Source organism: Drosophila santomea, chromosome 3R (genome assembly GCF_016746245.2).
Source record: "Drosophila santomea strain STO CAGO 1482 chromosome 3R, Prin_Dsan_1.1, whole genome shotgun sequence".
In the NCBI taxonomy this organism is placed as follows: Eukaryota; Metazoa; Arthropoda; class Insecta; order Diptera; family Drosophilidae; genus Drosophila; species Drosophila santomea.
Genome location: NC_053019.2, coordinates 15,366,840 through 15,383,523, shown reverse-complemented (window position 1 = coordinate 15,383,523; position 16,684 = coordinate 15,366,840). Strand labels below are relative to the sequence as shown.

Here is a 16,684-nt window from a genome sequence, read left to right as displayed (position 1 = left end):
TGGTGTTTTACTGCGCAGTTGAATTTATTTCAGCTTTAAAGGAACTTGGTGAAATATGTTAATTTTATCAGCTGTGCCGTTTTGTGGTCATATAGGACAGCATGTGTACAATAACTTGATGCCTGCCTACATATGTATCTACGTGGTATCCCTTATTTAAGTTGTAGCTGATAAGGAGTGATAAGGGGCATTGTTTCTAGAACTAAAGCCTTGCCTTCGCTAACAAGTCTACTAATCCTATCAACGAAAAACAAATACAGTTTGCTTGTATAATTATTTTGAAGAAATATAATTACTTTTTTATTTTGTTGAAATCCGTTTGGGATGGGATCTATGTGTTTGAGCATGCAGCTATATCGTAAAGGGTCAGCCACACCCATCATTCTGGATTAATCTTTACGTAGTAAATAGACAATTAGTCACTCCATTAAAGAACCATCTAGACTGTTTTATCCGAATCAAACTGACGTGGCAGAAACATCTAGAGGCTTAATTAAACATTTTGAGCGACCAGATTTCATCAGATTTTACTGTTGGGTCATTGAAATCTCTTAAAATTTGTGACTTCAGTTGCTAGAAAGGTCTAATCAACCCAGGCAAAGTTGGGATCCTTTTCCGGCTTTTGAGGTAGGTTCACAGAACCTATCACCGGTAACTCGCTGTTGTTGGATCTGTACAGGCCACCACTGATGCTCCTCCGGGCTGGGATTCGACGGCTAAAGACGTTGCCCGCCGTCTTGGACTTGAAGTTGATGTCGGAGGGCGACTGACCGGCGTCCATTTTTAGGTTGGCTCGCGGACCACTCACCTGCTCCAGGTAGGATTGCCACTGCTGCAACTTGTCCTCTGCCGCTCGCAGCTGATCTATGCTGCGCTCGTGGCCAGGATTGATGCCGATGGGCTGAATGCCGGCGATTTCCTTAAGGTCCACCTTAATGGGCGCCAAAGCTGAGATGGCTCGCGATAAACCGATTTGTGAGTGCCGAATCCGGTGCTCGGTTAGATCGGCGCCCAGCAGCTCCTCGTGTGGATCCATGCGAATGGGTATAATCTTGTTGATCACATACAGCAGCAGGAAGGTGGAGCAGATGCCCCAACAGACCAAGCAGAATGCCGAGAGCGTCTGAATGCCCAGTAGATACCAGTCGCCGCCCTTGAACAGACCACTGCGTCCGTTGGTCGTATCCAGAGGAACAGGATTATCCGCAAACAGTCCCACGGCAATAACGCCCCAGATGCCGCAAACTCCGTGCACCGCACTGGCTCCCACCGGATCATCCACGCCCATGCGATCAAAAAGCGGCATGGCCAGCACGCAGAACAGCGAGCCAATGGCTCCAATAACGAGGGCTTCCCAGGCGCGGTACAGGAAACAGCCGGCCGTTATGGACACCAGGGAGCCGAGCACTCCATTGATCAGATCCATGATGTCCATGCCGCCTCCATGGCGCCAAAAGGAATAGCTATGAAAACACATAAAACCACACGAAGTTATGTAGGCCGCTCATTCAAAATGGCTTTGATTTTACTTACATGGAGCTGGTGAACCCGCCTCCGAAAGATCCCATCATGGTCATAACGGCGGCTCGAGCAGCGTACTGCCATTTAGCCCCACTAACGCCATAGGTGCTGCCCGAATTGAAGGCCAACCAGCCCCACCAGAGCACAAACAGACCCATACACGCGTTGACTGGGTTGCCCAATGGCAGCGGGTCATATCCGTCGGAGTAGCGACCCAGCCTAGGGCCCAACATGGCGGCCGAGGCGAAGGCGGATGCGCCTCCAATCAGATGCACTGGTCCACTGCCGGCGATATCCACAGCGCCCAACTTGTTGAGGAATCCATGCTCTCCCCACACCCAACCAGCGGGGATGCAGTAGACAACGGTGTTCAGGAAGGAGAACAGGCAGTATGCCTTGAAGTTGCAACTGGAAAGATATATAACAAGTTGGTGTGTCAACTCCAGATGCACTATGGTTACCCACCGTTCAGCCATGGCGCCGCTGACTATAGTTGTGGCCGTGGTGGCAAACGAGAGTTGGAACAGGAAGGCGGCAAAGATCTGTCCCATCAGGGCATCGCCCACCGGCGGATCCAGCATGAAGTCTCCAATGGCGATGAATGGATTGGAGAGTGGGCCGCGGCCGAAGCTCATTCCGTAGCCAAAGAGCCAGTAAGTAAATCCGCCCAAAACGATGTCAATCACGTTCTTCATCATGATGTTCACCTCGTTCTTGATGCTCACACAACCGGACTCCAGCATACCGAATCCCGTTTGCATGGTGAAGATGATGAAGGAGGAGGTCAGGACCCAGTTGGTGTCCTCCACGGATAGGTCATACAGACCGGGAATCACATAGTTGCTGTGATTCCTCGGAGCTCCCACTGTGCCGTTGTTCATGTCCGCTTGGCTTGTCGGGCGATTGAAAACTGCCAAAACAGATAGGAAATCGGTTGGCGAATACAAATACCTTTGAACATGAATGTTAAAAATTACCCGCATTTGATTTAAATGCAACTTAATCGTCGTTCAGCAATCGTAGATTATTCACTATGCGTGTTTTTTGCAACCCCACTAATCTGTTGTTGGTTGCTTGCGGCCCTTAAAGTTTTAAACTTGACACTGGGTGGCATGCACCGCGTGCATTGTGCAAATTTAATGAGCGTATTTCGAGTGAATTGAATTTAACTATCAGTGGAACGCGTCAATAAATTAAAATCTATTTTAAACTCGAGAAGTTTTAGTTGATTTCCAAGACGTCTGAAATAATTTTCAGCGGTTGTCCGACAAACATCGCATAGTTTTTGGGATTTTATGATGTCTATAGTCCTTATATACTAGAGGCATTACTGACAGATCAAATCATCTTACTGTGCACTGCTTATTAATTTAAGTAACCGCTCATACAAAGTTTATTCCTGAAAAGTATGCTACACGAATATAAAAAGGATTTCAAAAGAAAAAATATAAATAACTACATACAGAAATTATTAATGTTAAATGTATTAAAATGTATTAAGTACTACAATTTATATTCTTTTGGTGCCCAAGTTTAAGTGACCGTTACATTTTTCAAGTCACCGCTAACACCACCCACCAAAATGTTTGGCTCAGCCCTGGAACCGGTTCCTGGCGACCAGGCACGATAACGGTACCGAGATCGCCAGCCCTGGAACGTAATGTCTGTGCGAAAACTCCCGTTCGGTTCGTCGTCGTCGGTGGTTGTTGGTATTGCTCGAACGTTCGCAAAAAACCTTTGGAAATAATTGTTGGATACAAGTTTTGTGGCAAACTGAGCAAGTTTTCATTAATTGTGGCGTGCTGAGTGCTAACTAACGCGTGCAATATGTATTTTTTGGCATTGCTTGCGTTCATTGGAAATGCCAAAGGTAACGGTTCCAAGTGGGAAAAAACTGGTGTGAAAAATTTGATACACATACACACATATACACATGCGGGCCATGCAATTTCAGCCCCATATCCTTGTTATAAGTGAATATCTGCAATGGGTACAAGGATTAACTCCTTGACAACGCACAGCAATAAGGTTTTTCATGCTAAATCTATTTCGATGCCTTGGGTCCTTCTGCGTTCTCCGATAATTGGAAATATGGTCCATGGCCACACAGCTCGCAATTTATGGGACACGGGCCACACACACACACTTTGGCAGGGCACACCAATACCAGCCCACATGCTCGCTCTTTTTCTGCAAAGCGAAAGCATAGAGAAGAGAGAGAGAAAGTGTGGGAGAGAAAAGGGGGCACAGCATAACGGTGGGGAAATGGCAATACGAAGGAAGTGGCCTGCATAATTTCGCCTTGCTCTGCGCTGAAAGAAAAGTTGATGTGCTTATATATGTATTAATAGTACCAATAGTTTTCTATTTCAATATTTAACTTATTTAAAAATATTGGGGTATTCTAGGAAGATCAAAACTACAAAAAAATCGGTTATTTCGATTTCATGTTTCCTATGTTTCCAAGTGTAACACACACAACGACTTGAAGGCCTGTATGTGTGGAGCTGGTGGGCGGTTGTTTGGGGGTGTGTGTGTATGGTGTTTATTTTTTGCATGTATACTTGCCTCGTCTGTATGGGTGTGAACTGGGCATGTGTTTGTCTCGCGTGTATGTATTGCACACACACACACTCAAACGCAAGTTTCACTTGGAAACTCTCGAATAAAAGGCAAACTTTTTTTGTATGTGATGTTTTCCGATTTTTTTCCTTGCGGGGGCGTAACGCACGCCTGTTTGCCATTTTCGTTCGTGCGTTTCCTGCCCAGAAATTTGCCTTCCTGCTGCACACGCATGTATATTTTGTCAATACGTATGCAGTCCGTGTCTGTGTGGGCGGGTGTGCATGTACACACATATATTTGTTTTTAATTTGAATTTCCTTTTGCTGTTTAGCATTTAAATGATGTCGAAAATGTTATGCGTTTGCATTTAATTTCATTCAAGTGATAAATATTGTGGTCCTTGCATCCTCTGCTCCCTTCTCCCGTCCCCCGTCTCATACTCTTCGCTGAGAGTATTTACAGCACCTGCTGCACTGTGGCAATGCTCTTGAGGGTGTATGTGTGATTTGGTGGCCCAATGCTAAATCAGCAAAGGCGAAAGTTGGTCAAGTGTGTCAAAATAAAGAATTCAGCTAGCATCGGGCGTGCATTATAGGTGCAAATATATACGGATTCTATTCAAGCACATACATATGCACATATGCCCTACAAGGTCCTTAGTCAAGTATTTTGTTGGCCACAATACTGAAAATTAATTAAGCCATGGGCCCAACTAAATCTTGAAATAATGTTTTTAGTATATATTAATTTGTATATTAAGTGGTTTCTAAAATGTGGTGAAACTAAAAAGCCTTCCAATAGCGCCACAAAGTATGCTCTAAAAATGAAAACATTCTTAAATAAAAGGAAATAGTTTTGGTGATTTTCATTAATTTTTTTGAAGGACCTTCTGTTAATTAAAAACAGAATTTTCGGATTATAAGTGAAATATCATTACAAAATTGGAATATTTTCGAATATTTTCGTTTACGGATTAAAACCAATGAATTCGAATTTCATTACCTTTCCCAGATGGAAATGCGGTGAGCTCGAGCCTGATTCCCGGCGGCTCCTGCCGCGACTACAATGGAAAGATGTACGAGACTGGCATGCACTATATGCCAGGACCCGACTCATGCCGCCTGTGCATCTGTGACAGCGGACTGCCCAAGGCGTGCAAGATGGTGCTCTGCGAGGCGTTCAGCAAGTGCAAGTCCTTCCAGACGGTGGGCAGCGGCAACAACTGCTGCGAGGTGATCTGCTTGGACGACCAATTCAGCGATGGAAGCACCGACTTCGGCATTTGACTGGTGGCCAGTGGCATCACGGCCACGCTGTCCTTGTCGCTGCTGTTCTTTCTGGTGAATCGCCTGAGGCAGCGCAAGATGCGTGCGCGGGAGAATCGCCAGAATGCCGAGGATCAGCGCAGTATTGTGGGCAGCATAGGGTAAGTGTCCCTTTAAGCCTCCTCCTCTCCAGACCCTCTAATGTCCTTGTAATGTCCATGCAGCTACATAGCCGGGAACATGGGCTACATGGAGGGTAATCTGAGTGCCATCGACTATTCCTACAGCGGCGCCGCCACCCACTATCCCTTGTGGAAGCCGCATTTTCCGCGTGGTGAGGCTCCTCCGCCGTACGAGGAGGCAGTGGCCATCTCCCAGGCGGAGGCCCTAAGTGCCCAGTGCACCGTCAGCCTGCCGGCGAGTTCCCAGCGAACGGTGGCCACTGTCAGCCAACAGCAACAACAGGCGGTGGCCCAGGCACAAGCCCAGGCCCAAGCTCAGGCCCAAGCCCAGCAACAGCAACAGATCCAGGCCCAGGTGCAGGCCCATCAGCATCTCCAGCAGCACACTCTTCAACTGCACACTCAGCCGCAGCAGCACCACCAGCCGTACAGCCAACAGCTGGTGGCTCATCCGCATCCACAGCATCCGCATTCTGCGGCCAATGTGCTGCCCCAGTCAAACCAGTACACACAGAGCACGACCAACTTAATTAACATCAACATCAATAGTGGCGGGGTGACCACCATAGCCACCGGGGAGAATCACCAGCCGCCTTATAGCCTGCAGAGTGATCACCAACTCAGTCTGGAACAGCAGCAGCAACAGCAACACCAACAGCAGCAGCAGCAGCATCTTATACAGCCTCCGGTCAGCAGTGGATCCATTTGCCTCCAGGCAATTCCCAAGCCGCCAGTCTCCGCCGAGTGCAGTTACAAGAATTGCCACCTGAACATTAGCGCTAGTGTTACTACTGCGGCGGCCAGCTCCAGTTCGGCGGCTTATACGGCTGGCCGAAGGACAACTCCCCGGGGATCCCAGGAGTTGCTTCATCAGTTGCCACAGCAGCAACAGCAACAGCAGCAACAGTATCTAACCGTAGCCGATGTGGAGATAAATGCTAGTGCCAGTGCCGCAAGTTATCATACCCTGCCAGCCGGTAGTGGGGAACTTATAGCCACACCCACACACTCCCAAGTGTTGCAGCATCAACAACAGCAGCACCAGCAGCACCAGCAGCAACAGCAGCAGCATCTGCTGGCGGCCATATCCTCGCCGGGCATGGATATACTGCAGCCTTTAGAGATAGCTACAATCTCGTCGGCACCTGCCTGCAGCACAGCGGATTCGGTGACCCAGACCACACAGATGCCTCTGCACGGAACGCTGAAGAACAGCCAGCCACAGCAGATGAGCAAGACACCCTCCAGTTCGAGGCGCTATCACCGCACTATTCCGCGCTATTTCGCCGTGGCCGACCCGCTCCAGCTGAAGCCCAAGACCAGCAGTAGTGCCACATCCACTGGCGATAAGCAGCAGGCCAGCAAGAAGCCCATGTGCCAGTGCCCCATCCAGCACGTGCCCATGTCGTATATGGGCAGCACGGCCAATGCGAATGCTTTCTTGAGCGGAGCTGGCAAACTTTTCGCCGGAAACTCGAGCAGCAGCAGCACCTCAACACCGACCTGTTCCCTGTCACCGGGAGCGGCGGCAACCGGTGGAGTTCGGCATGCGGCCACTTTGTCCTACGGACAACGAGCAAAGTCCTCGTCGAACTTGCAGGCGCAGGATCTGATAACAGCAGCTGCTTCGGGTGGTGGAACTTTGAGAAGAAGTGGCTGTGGACACGAGCCCAAGATAGCCACCATCTCCAAGCAGGTGGGCGATGAGACGCATCATGGCCATGCGGGATCTAGTGGTGGTGTCAACGTGTCGGCCATCATACCGCCACCCCCGCTGCAGCATCCCGAAGAGGTGTCTGCCCCGCCAATTGTACTGGGTCGCGTGCAGAAGAGATCATCCAGCAATTCCGCCGAAAGGGGGAGGAGCTCCAGCGGTGGAGGTAGTGGCGGACGCAGTGTGTCTAGTGGCAGCGGTGGCGATTCCCTCTCCAGCGTCTATTTGAATCGAAAGGTGAGTTCGAAATGTAAGTAATCCCTTTGTGAGAGCTTGACATGGCGGGGAATGAATCGAATGCTAAATTGGAAAGGGACTTGATTGGATTTTGATTGGTGCATACAAGGCATATGGATATCTTTGGTTTCATTCCTCGATTTCTGCTTTCCTAGGTGCTTTTGCTAAACCAGCTTCATTTTCCAGGTTGATGCCTACTTGAGTTTGACGCAGAAACAGCAGCAACATTTCTTTAACCAGCAACATCAGCAGCAGCAGCCAGATCCAAGCAATCCGACTTTACCACCGAAACTCTACAAAAGCCTAACGAATTTAAAGAGCGCCACCGTGGTCAGCACATCCTCGTCCTCCTGCTCGTCCGGCAGCGGGAACAACAACGCCGTGGCCACCATTTACACGCTCAGCAAGCCGGCAACCAGTGGCCAGCGCAAGGAGCAGACTCCATCGCTGACCCTGCCGCCGGCCAGCCCTGCCGCAGGAGCCGGCGAGAAGCTGGCCAGCGGCAAGATCAACTCGAGCACCTTCTACCCGTTGGCCAATCACGTGACCTACACCCTGCCCAAGCACATCAGCGGCAAAGTGTCGTTGAACAGCACCATCAACAGTGTGGTCAGCAAAGTGCCCTCGGTGATCAGCATTCCGCCGGTGGAGAACAACAATCCAGGTGGCCAGACAGGAGTGCCGGCCAAGAGCACCACACTGCCAAAGATCCTGCGCGTGAAACGGGACACATCTTCGGGATCGGGAGGAGGAGGGACTGCCACAAGTCTGGCGATTGCCCACTGCCAAATGCCGAGTTACCCGCTGACGACGAAGGCCACCACCGGAGGAGGATCGAGCGGACGGTCGCCCAGCAAACAGCTACCCGTGTGTACCACCTCGAAGAACTGCCTAAACCCCAAGGAGCACTTCTTGCCCAACGACACCAGTCTGGACGATGACTACCTGAGCGAGTGCGAGAACTGTAAGATTGCGCAGAGCGCCAAGTACTACTTGGATGCGGAAATGAGCGGAGGCGGCGGCGGATCCGCAAACTCGCACCAAGAGACGATGACGCTGCAGCGGAAGTCGCTGGAGGAGACCAAGGAGGAGCCCATGGAAAGCTACTACCGCAGCTCGCACACTCTGCCCAGCAATGCAAAAAAGCATGGGTGAGTTAAAACAAATCACCGAGTATATAGCCAGTTATAGTTGTTGAATTAAATAGTTTGCTAGAAACTAAAGCTTACGAACAAGTGAATTAGTAATTTTAATTGGTTTTATATCCCAATTTTCGATACGTTAGCAAGAACAACAACCGGGAGAAGTGGCAGGTCTCGACGATTCCAGCTGCCAGCTCGTCGGATGAGGATATCAACGAATGAGATTTAAGCCATTTTCTTTAAGATGCCCGATCCCCGGCCAGAAGAGCATCCTAAAGAAAACGCAGGCTCCAAAACCACACGACACCCAACCCCCCGCCCCCGGAAGGCTAATCAACTTAGGTAACCAACCAATTGCTGCTGCATCGAGAAATAGATCATGTATATACCAATATTAAGCGTACTTAGAACTACATAAAATCGTGTCATTAAATATTTGTAGACGGTAACCAACTGATTGTTAGATTTAACCATGACTAATGATACTCAAACCCAAAAGCGGCATATAAATCTGCGTGTTTGTTATGCACCTGTATATCTTTGTACGTATGTAATTGAATCTGTACCATACGATATGATATGAAACGATAGAATAAGCAAAGTTAGAGCGGGCATAAAATCAATTATAACCAATGCATTATGAAGATATTAGCGGAACTGTTAAATACTTAGCGTATATGAAATTGATCATTAAGATGTCAAACCCTACTGCCATCTGCCATTTTGCCAACGTTAACTGTCAATAACTGTGTATGTATGTAATATTTAAATTATGAGTGTAAGAAAGTAAAGTTTTTATATACAACTAGAGGAAGCTGACCAAAAATTCTACGTATTTCCCTGCTGCTCATCCCCAAGATGCACACACATTGCACATAGGAACTCTAGACATAGACATACATACATAAATAGAGGAAAACCATAGGATACGAATTTAAATTGAAAGCTCATCAACATTTTATTTCCGCTTTATATAAAACGTCGTCGTACAGATGTCGACCAACAGATGCTTTTCAAACTTCTAAATTTCCATCTTTTCCCAGTCAAATCAATGAATGTACCATATAAAATGAAACTGCATACATCAGAATCAGTGTATCTAGGCCTAAGAAATCGTTTCCAGTCGTTTTTGTGTGGGGTTTAATAGACATTAGACGGTTTCCTGATCGATAACGAAGGACTTGCTAGAGAATAACTTTCGTTTACTTCTTGAATTGGGCGGGTCCTAGACAGTCTAATGCCAACGATATAAGCACGATATAATTATACTTGGAATGTACATGGAAATCAGGTAGAGGAGCAAGCGAGTTCCACAAGAAATGGGCGAATGAATTGTTTGATTCGATCAATTTGCTCAACTAGTCGTAACCACACTAAGTCAGGTGTTACTCAAGCAATTAGTCGAAGCCGGAGATACCCTCGAATAGATACTACACAGTAAGTTATTCTGGTTTGCCTTGCCCTCAGTTCTTCTCTAAGTTAATCTAAGTAATCCTTCGGATGACACGATGATGAGGAGGACGTGCTCGAGAACGGTTCTTGTTCCGCTTTTGGTTGTAATAGATCTCTGACCTGAAAACTGTATTGTGTTCAATGGATGCTCAAAATAGCTATATATTCCGAACGGACCGACAAGCATGAATTGTACAATTTGTTGTTTAAGTTCGGATATTATGTATGTATGTTCAACGAAGACTTGACTCTGTTATCAAATGCTCAAAGCGTGTACTGACCACAACGCAATCGTGTTCCCCAGTTTCGGGGGCGTAATTTAGCAAACTGAAATCACAAGTATTACAGAAATTACTCAATAGTATTAACGAACGAAATCAAACGTTTTTCAATATACTTATTAGTGAGAGTCATTTATCAAAGTTCAGTTTCAACCGTAAAACCAAAACGACATATGTACATCACGGCTAAGTACGAATTTTTATTCAATAAGCTATATTTACTAATAAACGAAGTCTCAAGAAACCAAATATTAAATTAAACTAACACGTACTTGGTAATAGTAGTTTAAAATTACAAAAAGATAAAAATACATTAAAATTAAATTAGTGTGCTATAGTTAAAACAAATTTACCAAATCCAAAAAAAAAACGTTTCAAAAATTATTCAACACAATTGATGTCGACGTCGATTACCGACTGCTGGCGGACATTGTGTTTCAAAAACGATATTGAGATTTGTATGAATAATTGCTTAAACAACAGAATATTACGAGTATCAATGTGTTATTGAACAAACATCGTATTGTAACTATTTAAATTTAATTGAACTAAAAGTGGAAAAATAAATTGGTCTATAATGAAAAATAAACACGAATTCGACTTTACTTCTTCCCCAAATATTCAGCATGTTATGTGGCCTACTTCTCTGAGTTCTTTGCACAATTTATAGAATTTATCAACGACTCCATTCCAACAATCCCAAATAAACAAGTCAGTTCTTGAGGTTTTCATTGTAAAAAATGCAATACAATTTGTTTTTTTTTTTCGTTTAGTTTTTCTTTTGTATTTAAATCATAAAAACAATTTTACGATGTATCAGATTTGCTTTTAGTTATTATAATATATAAGGTATACCCTATTAGTTGCGTTTGTAATGCCTGATTCTGCTATAGATGCACAACACTCGCAAGCGAATCGTGTTTTCATTTTATATACATACTCGACAACAAAATTCAATAAATTAAGTTAGGTATGTATTTCATGTTGGTACTAATTAGTTGCGGTTTGATCAACGGACACGGGAAGAATGGAGCTGTGGGACAAGAAGGAGCAGGGCGAACAGGCCTAATAAAGATGATGCTGCTACTTTTGTCGCTGGTGGTGTTCCTAAAAGTAGAACCATTCGCATACTAACTAAGTTCTACTTCTTTGCTACCTGACTGTCCAAAACGGGTGTGATTGTCTTGCCTCCAAAGATCTGGCCCCAGCCAATCAAACTGGAAGGGAAATTCATAATTAGGTTGTAATTTCAATAAGATTAGGTATTAGGGGACTGTATACTCACCGCCAATGGTTCTCCACGCGTCTGCTGAGTGCAATCTTCTCGCCCTTCTCCGTGCACACAGGCGTCGTAAGAACGATTTTGGCCAAATCACCCTTGGTGGCAGAGATGCGGCCGCCGGTGCTAAGCGATCCAATGTTAACCAATAGAATTTCGTTCTTCTGCAGCTTCTCCACGCGCGCTCCCTTCTTGTCACCATCGGTACGGACGCCGAGAAGGCGACGCAGCAGGTAGTACGAGATTTCCAGCTCCTGGTAGATGTCCGGCAGCTGGCCAACAGCGCCTAGCACCTGTCCAACCAAACGATCGGCACGGCACAGCGTAGGATCGATCTTCGTGCCCACACCAATCAGACCGCCGGGCACGGCGTACTGCAGCTCGTTCTGCTCGGCGAAGAGCGAGACGATACGGGAGAAGATTGGACGGCAGGTGATGTTGCCATCGCTGTCCTTGGTCACAACACCCGGACGCACCTCGATCTCTTGGCCCACCTTGAGCACACCGCTCAGAATGGAGCCACCGGCCACACCGCCCTTCAGGTCTGCCACCTCACAGCCTGGCTTGTTAACGTCAAAGGATCGAATGACGATTAGACGGGGCGGGGCGTTGAAGTCGCGCGGCGGCACTGGGATCTTGTTCACAATGTACTCGCAGAGCACATCGATGTTGTACTTAAGCTGGGCCGAGATCGGAATGATCGGAGCGCCCTCAGCTACGGTGCCCTGGACGAATTTGGTGATCTCCTCGTACTGTTCTTTCGCCTGGCTCTCCTTGATCAGATCGATCTTGTTTTGCAAGATCAAAATCTGTTTGAGCTTCATAATCTCAATGGCGGCCAAATGCTCAGAGGTTTGCGGTTGTGGACAGGATTCATTGCCTGCACACGAAATAAGTAGTGATTAGTAAATATTGCGCCACTCGAAAATAACCTGGGTTTCTCACCAGCAATGAGCAGCAGAGCGGCGTCCATCACAGCGGCGCCGTTCAACATGGTAGCCATAAGAATGTCGTGACCGGGGCAATCCACAAAGCTCACATGGCGCACCAGTCTGAAGTTGCCGGAGCAGTTGAGCCGGGTGCAGGGCAAGCTGTCGTCCTTGCTGGATGCATCCGATACGAAGCTGGCCGGGCGCGGGCACTTGGGGTTGTCGCACTTGTAGATTTTCGCGTTGGCATATCCTAGAAGCGAAAAGAATTATGAAGAATATTACATTACATTCTTCGAGATCCTAACCTGGCCAACACGTAAAATTATTCCAAGATGTAATAGATGTGTTATAGATAACTACTTCACTCTTTGAGCCGTATACAAACAAACATTACTTAATAATCGTAGGATATTTATTGTGAAATATTGATTTGCACATTATACGGTAATTAAATTCAGCACATTACAAGGGTGTTTGTCAAAGCACTACCTTAATCCTAGTTTAATATTACAGTATATGAAATGTATAAAATTACATGTACAAACTAAACAGAATACTCCTTTTAACATCTATTCTCTAGTCTAGTAACTTGATAAAACATAATATAAATCCAATCCGTCGACATTCGTTTTTATTAACAAATAAATAATTAAAATGCCATCAATTAATTTTTTGTAATATAAAATCAGCTTACAAATGGCCAGCAAGCTAGTAACTAGTTACTAATATGTTGTAAAAAAAAATGTTCAATTCAATGATGTTTAAGGTGGGGGCAACGTGTCATAACAAAATACGTTTAAGTCCGTTCAAAAGAGGACCTTTCTGCAATTATCAGCTCCGCAGCGGCACTCGACGCGCACAGCCGTCGAGAGGTTCTCGTAGGGCAAGTCTTCGTTGTCCGCGCGGATGTAGTCGAAGCTCAGCTCCTCGCCCGCCTTGATTGGACGTAGTGTAAAGAACACGAGATGCGGCAGGGCGACATTCAAGTGCTCGATCCAGCAGGGGAACACGGCCAGATTAGGATCGCAAGAGTGATTGATAAAGTGCGAGATGTTGCCATAGTTAGCCGCATCGATAGTGTACTCGCTGTCCTGAGCTGTGTTGTAATCCAAGTCGAACAGATATGTCCTTCCCTTGTCGTCGTACGCCTTTCCGCGCTCATTTGCCTCATCGCTGGTGATGATCTCCCCAATGTACTCGCACACAAATTCACCCTTACGCAGGGCAGTTGCGGCACGCACCCCCCATCCGCTGCCGTTGCTGGTCTTAAACAGCACCAACGGTATCTGGCGTCCATGCTGCACCAGTCGGTTGGAGCAGTTTGAATCGCATGAGCAGCGGCTATTGCACTCGAAGATGGCGCCACCGGGACGAAGGCGCAAGCGCCGTGTACTTCGCTCGTAGGCAAACAGCTCGCCGGCCATGCGGGCACAACATTTCGTAGAGGCAGCACACACCTCTACGCCATTCTCGTCAATGCACTTACAGCCTAGAAGCCCCGCTTCCGGCTTGGGCACACCTTTTCCGATTATGTTATCCTGTATGTACTTGAAACTGCTGTCTATGGTGTCCAGATCTACGTTGTTCTCAACGCGTATTGGAGGTGACGGTTTCTCCACACGATTCATGCGCTCCTCAAACAATGCTAAATCAACCAGCTGTTTGCGCCGTGAATATTGGGCCCGCTTCAGTTGCATGCTTCTCAAGGCTCGCTCTCCAATTTTCTGCGGCTCCCTTTGGCTTCGACTGCTGGCAGCGCGATATTGGGCGAGTAGGATAAGATCAAGCTGCAGATTGAGGGGATCATAGGCATCTACTTCGGCCACAGTAATGTTTTCCATTAGTGGCAAGGCCTCCAGCTGTTCCTCAAGTTCAATGGTGACCTTAGCTATGTATGTCTCGTAGAGCTGCTGATGCCGCTCCACAAACTCTTCCATTTGGGCGCAGTCGGCCACGTTGGCAAGGCTTTCCCAGGTGTTATCGCTGTCCTTGTAACCCAACCATTTCACGAAGAAGACTGGCTGATATTGGTCCACCTCGACGCATTCAATACGCTCCACGACATACTCTCCTTTGGGTGGCTTTTTGACTATTAATCCCTCATTATTTTTCGACCGCTTGGAGTTGGGAGTTGGGGTGTCCGCACAACTGCTGCGTCGACGCTTTAGATTGGCGAATCCCTTGACACTTTGTACTTTGTCCACATCATGTTCCTCGCAGCCAAAAACGCTGCCATAGCCGCTACTATTGCTGGGACTCAGTGAGGTCTGACTGGTGCTTCGCCGGGTGGTGCGTCTATCTACACTGGAGGCGGATGCTGGCTTGGAAAACGGAGCTGGCATCGTGCAGAGGCGGCGGAATCGGCTATGCCGCCGCAATTCGGCGAGATGCCGCAGCAGTGAACGCTGTTTGATTTCATACTGCTGTCGCTGCTGCTTAGAGCTCAAAAGTTTTTCGATTTTCTTTTCGCTTAAGCGTTCTGCAAATGACAATTTTTTGACAATTTTGGATTGGATGGTGGGTTCGGTGTTTTTTTATTTTGGTAGACGCGTCGCAACCGAAAAAAACGAAAAAACAGGAGAAATAGGGAAAAAGAAGAAAAAGATTGGCAATTAATTAAATTGCTGGATTATCAGTCGTATCAATCAATGTAACAGAATCAAGGCTAAGCTAACAAGAAGATATTCTTAATACCAATCTTTAGGTGCGCTTTTTAATTTAGTTTTGTAAAATACAACATTCTAAAGACAACTTCTTTAATCTTTTTAGTCTACTTGGGCGACGACACAAGGCAACGCGTGCTAATCCAGCAATTTAAGTAAACAAAATACACAGGACTTTGAATTACAAGAGACAATCATTCGCAGAACCCTTTTACAACAGTATCTCGATTTAAAGCAGCGACAGTTTTGGCTACGCGGTGTGCCGTCGCGGAACGGTGTTAAAGAATGAGTTCTTAAGATAATAATGGGTTATTTTCGGCCAGCCGAGAAGGAGTACAATCTTAGGGTACTACGGGGTTTACAGGCGAGCAGGAAAAATTAACATACGGCTAGGCTAAATTATTGTCGAGTAGAAAAGTACATCATAGACTATGACTAGCCTACACGGATCCCTGACTCACCCAGCTTGATTGTGATGTTGCGCTCCAGTTCGTTCTTGAAACGCACAGTCTGCACGCCGGAGATGGCTTTGACCACCGTGGATTTGCCGTGAGCCACATGACCGATGGTGCCAATGTTGATGGTCGCCTGTCGGGAGATGACCTCCGGTGACAGAGGCGTTAGTTTGGTGACGTCCTGCAAGATTACAATACAATGCGATTAATAAAGGCGCATCCACAGGGCAAAATCAGAGCACAAGTCTTGTTTACCACTGCCACACCCCCTGACAAAACACCCTCCCTCAGCTGCATGTGTGTATGTAGGAAAGCCGTGGATTTTGAGGTTAGAATGTCGCTTGAATTGCATCAGCTAAATGGATGACAACAGTTGGACAGTCCTCGCGAAACTGAGCTGCTTGGCACAGCCCAAATACCGCCAGGGGCCGCATAATGCCCATATGCAGAGCCAAACTCGCGGGGAAAACCAAACAGACCCTAAATGTAGCGCCACGTGCTGCCTTTTCACCAAGGTCTCTCACCCACAACAAATCACGGCTGGCCCTGGCAAAACCCACTGGTATATCCTGCAAAACCGTTCCATGGACCGTTCGAGACAATATGGGCGCGTCCTTGCGCCCCGCACCCCGCCGTTTTTCCGGGAAGCGGCTCCACAATGACGACGCGTACACTTTCACACACGGGTGGAAAAAAAGGGCAGGCGGCGTCTGGCGGTTGTGTTTCTGGGCTGCTTACCAAGTTGCTGAGGTCCTGCTTCTGCAAGTTCCTGTTCACACCGATTTGCGCTTCAGCCGTGGCCATGTTGCTGATGTTTTTGAAAACGATGCGTATGCAAAATTATAAAATTAATTTTCAGCTATTACAGCTCGGCATCAAATCTCGATATCGAAGAACGATTGGACTCGACGATATTGATAGCACTATCGATACCGCTGTAATCATGCTTGGCCAGTGTTGTACAGCGACGCTGGTGTGACCGACTGCGTCCCGTAA

At 47.0% G+C, this 16,684-nt stretch overlaps 3 protein-coding genes across 6 annotated transcripts; 1 reads left to right on the top strand and 2 right to left on the bottom strand.

Annotated features, from left to right (window-relative positions):
• Positions 1–8: 8 nt before the first annotated feature.
• LOC120450754 (putative ammonium transporter 3) lies at positions 9–2,750 on the bottom strand. The gene is made up of 4 exons (XM_039633877.2): positions 2,499–2,750; positions 1,987–2,431; positions 1,534–1,929; positions 9–1,463 (listed from the first exon to the last, which is right to left on the bottom strand). Exons 2-4 carry the CDS (start codon positions 2,400–2,402, stop codon positions 584–586), a joined length of 1,692 nt encoding a protein of 563 aa, XP_039489811.1. The 5' UTR covers positions 2,403–2,431; positions 2,499–2,750; the 3' UTR covers positions 9–583.
• A 458-nt stretch (positions 2,751–3,208) lies between these two features.
• Positions 3,209–11,576, top strand: LOC120451473 (histone-lysine N-methyltransferase 2D). The gene is given in 5 exon segments (XM_039635165.2): positions 3,209–3,391; positions 5,098–5,512; positions 5,576–7,484; positions 7,671–8,635; positions 8,770–11,576. Coding segments are annotated over 5 exon segments (3,411 nt in total). The 5' UTR covers positions 3,209–3,348; the 3' UTR covers positions 8,849–11,576.
• LOC120451476 (eukaryotic translation initiation factor 2 subunit 3) lies at positions 11,111–16,620 on the bottom strand. Of its 4 annotated transcripts, none has more exons than XM_039635193.2 (5): positions 16,427–16,602; positions 15,695–15,869; positions 12,584–12,820; positions 11,645–12,518; positions 11,111–11,576 (listed from the first exon to the last, which is right to left on the bottom strand). In XM_039635193.2, the coding sequence occupies exons 1-5, from the start codon at positions 16,490–16,492 to the stop codon at positions 11,501–11,503; spliced, it is 1,428 nt and encodes a 475-aa protein (XP_039491127.1). In that variant the 5' UTR covers positions 16,493–16,602; the 3' UTR covers positions 11,111–11,500. The 4 variants fall into 4 exon arrangements, with proteins under 4 accessions (XP_039491127.1, XP_039491129.1, XP_039491125.1 ...); XM_039635195.2 differs by lacking the exon at positions 16,427–16,602 and adding an exon at positions 15,944–16,072; XM_039635191.2 differs by lacking the exons at positions 11,111–11,576; positions 11,645–12,518; positions 12,584–12,820 and adding an exon at positions 12,965–15,049 and having other exon boundaries at positions 16,427–16,620.
• Positions 16,621–16,684: the final 64 nt, after the last annotated feature.

Bases quoted from the DNA above. Each gene is read 5' to 3' on its own strand.
- LOC120450754 (XM_039633877.2), bottom strand. From the start codon at position 2,402: ATGAACAACGGCACAGTGGGAGCTCCGAGGAATCACAGCAACTATGTG. The intron at 1,930-1,986 runs GTGGGTAACCAT...ATATCTTTCCAG, and splicing joins AGCGGCGCCATGGCTGAACG to TTGCAACTTCAAGGCATACT. The intron at 1,464-1,533 runs GTAAGTAAAATC...GTGTTTTCATAG, and splicing joins GGCGGGTTCACCAGCTCCAT to CTATTCCTTTTGGCGCCATG.
- LOC120451476 (XM_039635191.2), bottom strand. From the start codon at position 16,492: ATGGCCACGGCTGAAGCGCAAATCGGTGTGAACAGGAACTTGCAGAAG. The intron at 15,870-16,426 runs GTAAGCAGCCCA...GTAATCTTGCAG, and splicing joins AGCAGGACCTCAGCAACTTG to GACGTCACCAAACTAACGCC. The intron at 15,050-15,694 runs GTGAGTCAGGGA...TGTCATTTGCAG, and splicing joins CAACATCACAATCAAGCTGG to AACGCTTAAGCGAAAAGAAA.